Source organism: Centroberyx gerrardi, chromosome 13, assembly GCF_048128805.1.
Source record: "Centroberyx gerrardi isolate f3 chromosome 13, fCenGer3.hap1.cur.20231027, whole genome shotgun sequence".
Taxonomy (NCBI): Eukaryota; Metazoa; Chordata; class Actinopteri; order Beryciformes; family Berycidae; genus Centroberyx; species Centroberyx gerrardi.
The window spans coordinates 28,545,809-28,554,427 of NC_136009.1; the positions used below are offsets into that span (position 1 = coordinate 28,545,809).

General features: G+C 44.8%; 1 protein-coding gene across 1 annotated transcript in view; it reads left to right on the forward strand.

Moving 5' to 3' along the window:
- The first annotated feature begins 480 nt into the window (after positions 1 to 480).
- The window catches only part of LOC139914866 (protein EFR3 homolog A-like), an 80,842-nt gene continuing 72,703 nt past the window's right edge, over positions 481 to 8,619 (forward strand). The window contains exon 1 of the mRNA XM_071903287.2: positions 481 to 642. Within this exon, the coding sequence (XP_071759388.2) occupies positions 633 to 642 (10 nt within the window). The 5' untranslated portion in view covers positions 481 to 632. The remainder of the gene's footprint in view (positions 643 to 8,619) is intronic.

Below are 8,619 nucleotides of genomic sequence, written 5' to 3' on the forward strand. Positions count from 1 at the left end.
CAAATATTGCAACATTTAAAAACTTTGCTTATTAGCCTATATTTTTTGGACTCCATACCTTGGTGCAGAGCTCCATAGTAACAGCACAGTGCGTGCGTGTGCGTGCGCGTGTGTGTGTGTGTGTTCGGTTGGCTCAGCTCAGCAGCAGCTCTACTTCCGTGTTGTCCTCAACGTAAAGCAGCTCCAACAGGAAGCGCTGTAGTAATCTGTCGGTTAATCTGTCCGGGCTGTTTACAGGTATTTCACCGCGCGGCCTGCTCACGTCACACCGTATCGATGCATTTTCCTTAATAATACTAATAATAATAATAAATAACGCCGCAGTGTACGGACTGTAATGAGACGGTTAACGCTGCGGCTAATTCCGTGTGACAGGCGGAGGCGCTGAGTGTTTCCCAGCCTGCCAGATTCAGACCGCAGGCGGCTGTAATCTCACTGTAGCTCGTTACTGTGACTGAAGCGGGGAGCCGGACCGCCGTGTGAACTCTTACACAGGTGATCTCATGTTCCTGCTGCAGGGAGCGCGCCCCGATGCCGCATGAAGTGAGGAGGCAGCAGAAGCTACATGGAGGCTAACTAACCCGGGACCAACCGGTGCTCACTACAGAGGAACTGCGCTACATTAGCCCGAAATGCCAGCCGGTAAGCAGTGTGAGTGTGTGTGTGTGTGTGAGAGAGAGAAAGAGTGTGTGAATGTGTGTGTTGAAGGCACAAGGGAGAATTGCACAAACATGTATAGGCTAAGTGTTGCGTTTACTGTCAAGAATGGGGCACACCTATGAAAGGCTCAGTGCTGCGTTTACTGTCACTGCTTGTGTGTGTGTGTGTGTGTGTGTGTGTGTGCTGGCAAGACTTTCACAATCATGTATAGGCTAAGTGTTGCATTTACTGTCACTGAGTCACAGTTGGTAGTAATTGTGTTGAAGACACAAGAACGACTTGGACAAACGTATGAATCTCAGTGCTGCGTTTACTGTCACTGCTTGTGTGTGTGTGTGTGTGTGTGTGTGTGCTGACGATACAATTGGCAAAAATTGCACAATCATGTATAGGTTCAGTGTTGCGTTTACTGTCACTGTTATTGACGTTTGCCACTAATTGTGAAGAATGGGACAAACGTATAGAAACTTGATGCTACGTTTACTGTCACTGCTTGTGTGTGTGTGTGTGTGTTTGTGAGTGTGAAAGTGTGTGTTGAAGACACAGGAAGACACTTAGCCTACACAAACATGTATAGGCTTAGTGTTGTGTTTACTATCACTGATTTGCCAGTAATTGTGTTGAAGACACAAGAACAACTTGGACAAACGTATGAAACTCAGTGCTGCGTTTACTGTCACTGCTTGGGTGTGTGTGTGTGTGTGTGCTGACGATACAATTTGCAAGAATTGCACAATCATATAGGCTAAGTGTTGTGTTTACTGTCACTGTTATTGGCATTTGCTTCTAATTGTGAAAAATGGGACAAACATGTAAAAGCTTAGTGCTGCGTTTACTGTCACTGCCTGTGTGTGTGTTTGTGAGTGTGAAAGTGTGAGTTGAAGACACAGGAAGAGTTGCACAAACATGTATAGGCTAAGTGTTGCGTTTACTGTCACTGAATCACAGTTGCCACTTAAGAAAAATTGGACAAATACAAAAGCTCAGTGCTACGTTTACAGTCACGTGTGTGTGTGTGTGTGTGTGTGTGTGTGTGTGTGCTTACGATACAATTGGCAAAAATTGCGCAATCATGTATAGGTTCAGTGTTGCATTTGCCGTCACTGTTGTTGACATTTCCCACTAATTGTGAAGAATGGGACAAACGTAAAAGCTCAGTGCTGCATTTACTATCACTGCTTGTGAGTGTGTGAATGTGTGTGAGTGTGAATGTGTGTGTGTGTGTGTGTGTGTGTGTGTGTGAATGTTTGTGTTGAAGACATAGGAACAGTTGCATAAAGATATACAGGCTAAGTGTTGCGTTTACTGTCACTGTGTCACAGTTGCAGCTAATTGTGCCACTAATTGTGTTGAAGGCACAAGAAGAATTGGACAGTGCTGCGTTTACTGTCACTACTTGTGTGTGTGTGTGTGTGTAATTAGTGTTTGTGCCATTTAACTTTTGACATACTATTTCCTTTTTATACTTTTGTGTTGTTTTGTGTTTAATGTGCCTTACGGGAGCAAAACCACCAAGTTGAATTCCCTGTATGTGCAAACTCACTTGGCCAATAAAACCGATTCTGATTCTTCTGATTGTGGTATCGGTACTGAAACGTTACACAGCTCTGTCCTCTGCAATGCTAATGGTCTGTGTTGGAGCGATATGTGTCCAACTAGACTTGAGTCCTGCCACACTGACATATTGTACACAACACAGTCTAAAGCTCTGACCTATAACCCACACTGTTGCTTAACTTAACCCGGAGCTGGAACGCCAGTTTTCCGACTGATTATGGAGTTCCTGGAATATCTTGGAATTTGGAGAGAGGGGTAATCCACACAGGGAAAGCCAGGGAATTCAGTAAATGTTCGGAAAATATCAGTGAGTTTTAACAAATGGAGTCTGGCAGAATCTGTTATCCAACTTGTTTCACACATTCACTGCATCAGTTTTCAGCCCAACTGGAGTGGAAACCAGACCAAGAGAAAAAAAACAACATTAACAATTTAGGAATGAAGGGAACAACAGGAAGGAAAGAGATTTTTTTTGGGAAAAGTCACATCAGGGCTGCATGTGGACTCCCTGAAATACGCTCCAACTGCTGTATGCTTTAGCCAATTAATGAAGGGGTTCCCAAAGTATTTGTTTTAAAGTCAAGGACCACCAGACAGCTAGACATCTGATAAAGGTTTAGTCCCATCTGAGAAGACTAACAGTGACTCTTCTCTTTCTGTCTATCCTGCTGCTTCTGTACTGTTAAATCCTGTTAAAGCCAATGCAAGACAAACATAATTCATGCTGATGTTATTGGAGGATCTCTGCGGCTTTATGAGCGATCAAACCACCTCTAAATCCTCAGATTCGCTCAGCCACCCCTCGTTCTTTCACCACAGTCATCGTTGTTGTGTTCTGTCACCGCTGTTTTAGTTTCCCCTCGGTTGCGTTAGCGCTTTAATCTCCCCCCCCCCCCCCCCCCGCGGTGCGGAGTGTAAATTAACGAACAATACGAGGCCGCAATATACCCAAAAGTATTTCACTCTGCTTCTGTTTCGGGGCAAATGAGACTTTGTTGTAAGCGTAGCGCAGCCTTTCATCTGCTCCGCTCGCCGCTCTGGCAGGTGACCAGCCGCCGTTTGGAGTCCTGTTCCATCCTGAAAACCTAGTTGGCCGGTGAAGCCGCTGAAAGTAGGGTGAGAAAACTGAGGCGCTGGGGCCGGCGCCCAGAAAAACTTAGTTTCCAGTCCTAATTAGAAGACCGATGACGGAGAAATTCCTGTAGAGTTTGGAGCGGTGAGGTGGTGTTTCAGTGTTTCAGTGTATGGTGAGGTGGTGTTTCAGTGTTTCAGTGTTTCAGTGTTTCAGTGTGTGGTGAGGTGGTGTTTCAGTGTTTCAGTGTGTGGTGAGGTGGTGTTTCAGTGTGTGGTGAGGTGGTGTTTCAGTGTGTGGTGGGTGGTGTTTCAGTGTTTCAGTGTGTGGTGAGGTGGTGTTTCAGTGTGTGATGGGTGGTGTTTCAGTGTGTGGTGGGTGGTGTCAGTGTGTGGTGGGTGGTGTCAGTGTGTGGTGGGTGGTGTCAGTGTGTGGTGTTTCAGTGTGTGGTGAGGTGGTGTTTCAGTGTTTCAGTGTGTGGTGAGGTGTTGTTTCAGTGTTTCAGTGTATGGTGAGGTGGTGTTTCAGTGTGTGGTGGGTGGTGTTTCAGTGTTTCAGTGTGTGGTGAGGTGGTGTTTCAGTGTTTCAGTGTGTGGTGGGTGGTGTTTCAGTGTTTCAGTGTGTGGTGGGTGGTGTTTCAGTGTTTCAGTGTGTGGTGGGTGGTGTTTCAGTGTGTGGTGTTTCAGTGTGTGGTGTTTCAGTGTTTCAGTGTGTGGTGGGTGGTGTTTCAGTGTTTCAGTGTGTGGTGTTTCAGTGTTTCAGTGTGTGGTGAGGTGGTGTTTCAGTGTTTCAGTGTGTGGTGGGTGGTGTTTCAGTGTTTCAGTGTGTGGTGGGTGGTGTTTCAGTGTTTCAGTGTGTGGTGTTTCAGTGTTTCAGTGTGTGGTGTTTCAATGTTTCAGTGTGTGGTGAGGTGGTGTTTCAGTGTTTCAGTGTGTGGTGGGTGGTGTTTCAGTGTTTCAGTGTGTGGTGTTTCAGTGTTTCAGTGTGTGGTGAGGTGGTGTTTCAGTGTTTCAGTGTGTGGTGGGTGGTGTTTCAGTGTGTGGTGGGTGGTGTTTCAGTGTGTGGTGGGTGGTGTTTCAGTGTTTCAGTGTGTGGTGGGTGGTGTCAGTGTGTGGATGGGTGGTGTCAGTGTGTGGTGAGGTGGTGTTTCAGTGTGTCAGTGTGTGGTGGGTGGTGTTTCAGTGTGTCAGTGTGTGGTGGGTGGTGTTTCAGTGTGTGGTGGGTGGTGTTTCAGTGTTTCAGTGTGTGGTGGGTGGTGTCAGTGTGTGGTGGGTGGTGTCAGTGTGTGGTGAGGTGGTGTTTCAGTGTTTCAGTGTGGTGGGTGGTGTTTCAGTGTGTCAGTGTGTGGTGGGTGGTGTCAGTGTGTGGTGGGTGGTGTTTCAGTGTATGGTGGGTGGTGTTTCAGTGTTTCAGTGTGTGGTGGGTAGTGTTTCAGTGTATGGTGGGTGGTGTTTCAGTGTGTCAGTGTGTGGTGGGTGGTGTCAGTGTGTGGTGAGGTGGTGTTTCAGTGTTTCAGTGTGTGGTGGGTGGTGTTTCAGTGTTTCAGTGTGTGGTGGGTGGTGTTTCAGTGTGTCAGTGTGTGGTGGGTGGTGTCAGTGTGTGGATGGGTGGTGTTTCAGTGTGTGGTGGATCTGGACGGAGGCGTTTGGCTGCAGGTGGTGTCTGGCTCTTGAAGGACTCTCCACCCCTCCACCCCTCCACCCCTCCACCCCTCCAGGCTATAATTACTCTCCATGGTCGACTGTCAGCTGATTGCATTAGCAGTAATATGATGCGCTCAGTATTGATCTCTTATGGGCCAATGCGGCAGAATGGGCCTGTGTGTGTGTGTGTGTGTGTGTGTGTGTGTGTGTGTTTGAATAGAACAGTTCAAATGTTCATCCCATTGAACTGAATGATAATGTGAGGTGTGATGTCAAACAAAACTGAATTTTTCAAATAATATTCCTCACTGACTACGTTTACATGGACTGCAATAATCCGACTATTGACCTTATTCTAAATAAGACAATATTTCGATTAAGGTGTTTACATGTCTACAATGCACTTCAATAATGAGACTAAGATCGAAATACTCCACATGTCTTAATTCGACTATTGCTTACTCCGACTATGACCTTATTCGGGTTAAGGTCATCAGAAAATGCTGCTTACATGGCAGTGTCTTATTCAGAGTATTGTCTTAATCGGGTTAATATCGGAATATTGCAGTCCATGTAAACGTGCTCATTTTGTCAGACTTTTTAAATAAAATGTGCTTGTTATCATTTTAAGCAGCAGAATTGTGTCACGATTTCTCAAAATCACCATATCATCACCATATGATTCCACTGACAGATGATAAACCATAATATTGAATTATCGCCCAGCCATATCTATAAATAGGCTTAATAGATATAGGCTCAGAGCTTTATGTAGTGTCACTGCTCTTGATAATTTGTATGAGGTTTGTGTGTTTAAGGCACGGGAAGAATTGGACGAGCGTGTGTCTCGTGTGTCGTGTGAAAACCTCGCAACTCCAGGTTTGGCGATCTTCATATTTTTAACATAAATTGAAGGGTTATTCTTCTTCTATGGGTTGAGGAAGTTGTACAACATTTCAAAAACTCTAAAATCCACGGTCGAAACGTTGGAAACGAGGCTGTTCTTCTTAGATCCTGGAAAGTTGACATGATGGAGATACGAGGTTTTCACCCGACAGTGACGAACATAAGCTCAGTGTCTGTTTACTGTTACTGCTGTTGATAATTGCCTCTAATATTAAGTGTGTGTGTGTGTGTGTGTGTGTGTTTGAGTCAGCTGGACTTGGACAAATAGAGGCTCGGTGGTGTGCGAAGTGTCACAGCTTTTAATAATCGCCGCTAATTGTGTGTGTGGTGTGTGCATGCATGTGTGTTGGACAAATGGCATGCCAACGAACATGCCATTAATAACTGGCAGCAATTGTGTGAAGTGTGTGTGTGTGTGTGTGTGTGTGTGTGTGTGTGTTTGAGACGGAGAGAGAGAGAGAGAGAGAAATTGGACAAACATGCAGTGTATTGGCTCAGCGCTGCATTTAGTGTCACTGCTATTAATAATCGACACTGATTTGTGTGTGTGTGTGTGTGTGTGTGTGTGTGTGTGTGTGTGTGTGTGTGTGTGTGTGTGTGTGTGTGTGTGTGTGTGTGTGTGTTGCTGCTCCAGTTCTAAGCTCTCACTCCTGGGTGTGTGTGGTGTGGTCTGGAGGCTCTCATTATCCTCAAAGTGTTAACCACCTCAATTAAGTCATTATGTAGGACAAACCCGGCCTCGTTCCCTTCACTCACACACACACACACACACACACACACACACACACACACACACACTCCAGCCTGGTGTGTGTTGGTACAACTTGGCATGCTGTTTATAGACAGAAGGATGAATAGATACACAGACAGATAGATTGGTTGGTTGATAGATAGATACACTACCAGTCAAAAGTTTGGACACGCCACATTTTTCTTTATTTTTACAAGTAAAGAAATCAAAACTATGAAATAACACAAATGGAATTATGCAGCGACCAAAAAAGTGTTAAAGAAATCAAAACTATCTTATATTTTAGATTCTTTGCCTTGATGGAAAGGCAAAGGCTTTGGAAAGAAATTCATACACAGGATCAACTTCACTATTTATATTTGTCTAAGAAACTCATTTCAAGCATTTAAGCAGAAGCCTTTAGATCAAAATGGCTTTAAGAGAATGAAAAACACAGAACATTCAGTCAGGTGGGTCCAGACTTTTGACTGGTAGTGTAGATAGATAGATAGATAGATAGATAGATAGATAGATAGATAGATAGATAGATAGATAGATAGATAGATAGATAGATAGATAGATAGATAGATAGATAGATAGATAGATAGATAGATAGATAGATAGATAGATAGATAGATAGATAGATGAGAGATGGATGGATGGATCCCCACAGGGAAATAGTTCTTCCTTCCCCCATAATTTAGCAGAGAGCTTTACACTTCCCACTTCCAGACAGAAGCTGTTTACATTAGAGATGGATGGATAGATAGATAGATAGATAGATAGATAGATAGATAGATAGATAATAATTTAGCAGAGAGCTTCACACGTTCCCCACTTCCAGACAGAAGCTGTTTACATTAGAGATGGATGGACGAGCCGTCATCGTCATCAGGATGTGTCTCTGTCTCCCGGTGGGACGCTCCGGCTGCTCGCTGAAATTGCATCATTTACATTTAAGGCGTGACGTGCCGGATTTCCAAACAGTCTGTTATAACGGTGGGGTAACACTGTGGCTCTTGGGGGGCTTCAGTGTGTGTGGAATCGTCATGTCTCTGAACAGTCTGAGGAAAATGCTGCTAACCGGGCGTTGGCCGACTAGAAAAGTCTGCATGTAGAAGATAAATCACCTAGTGCTGAAACAGTTTGTTGATCGATTATAATTCGACTTATAATCGACTAATCGTTTGTCATTTATCATTGTCATTTATTATACAAGTAAAAATACCAAACATTTGCTGGTTCCAGCTTCACAAACACTACAATTTGCTCCTTTTTCTCCGTTTCATATCATTAGAAAATCAATACTTTGGTTTTTTTTTGGCTGCTGCTCAGACTGGAAAATAGGTAGGGTGACTTATTTCTATGGCCAATTACTTTAGCTAGTAAAATTAATTCTCGACAGGTAATGTTTTTTAGTTGATCAGCCCTTGTCAGGTGATCAAAAAGTGAATTTCGGACGCTGTATGTTACTGTCTGAGTTGCCTGCTGTGCTTCCTGGTTGGATCCATGCTGAAGGTTTATTTCTGTTCACGTAGCTCCTGTATGTGGATTGGAAATGCGCTGTATTTACTACATCATTTGTCCACTCTTCCATGTGTCTTGTGCGATATCTCAGTCAATACTGATCCAATTTGGACAAAACTTGAGGAAATGATGCATCTCACCGCTGCATTCCAGCTTGAAACTGATTGGCTGAAGGGGAAACTACAGTTAGCCTACAGCTCAAAACAAGCTGACGTGTGTTTGTGATTGGCCCGGACAGGCCGACATGTTGCTGTTGCCTTGTTGCTCTGTCTGTTTACGGTACGATGGCCCAGCATGCATCTACCTGCCAGGTGGAAAGGGCTTTTTGGGATGCTAACGGAATCAAACTCGATCAAACCCGTTCAAACCGGAGGCGGGAGGCGGGCGGCGGGCGGGGGGCGGCGGGCGGCGGTGTGTTTTGATCCTCCGCTGGGTAATTGCGTGTTTGCAGTCGGTTCCTGTGCGCTTAGAACGGTTCCTCCCTCATTTTGTTGGCTGTGATTTGTATGCGTAGCGGAAGACGG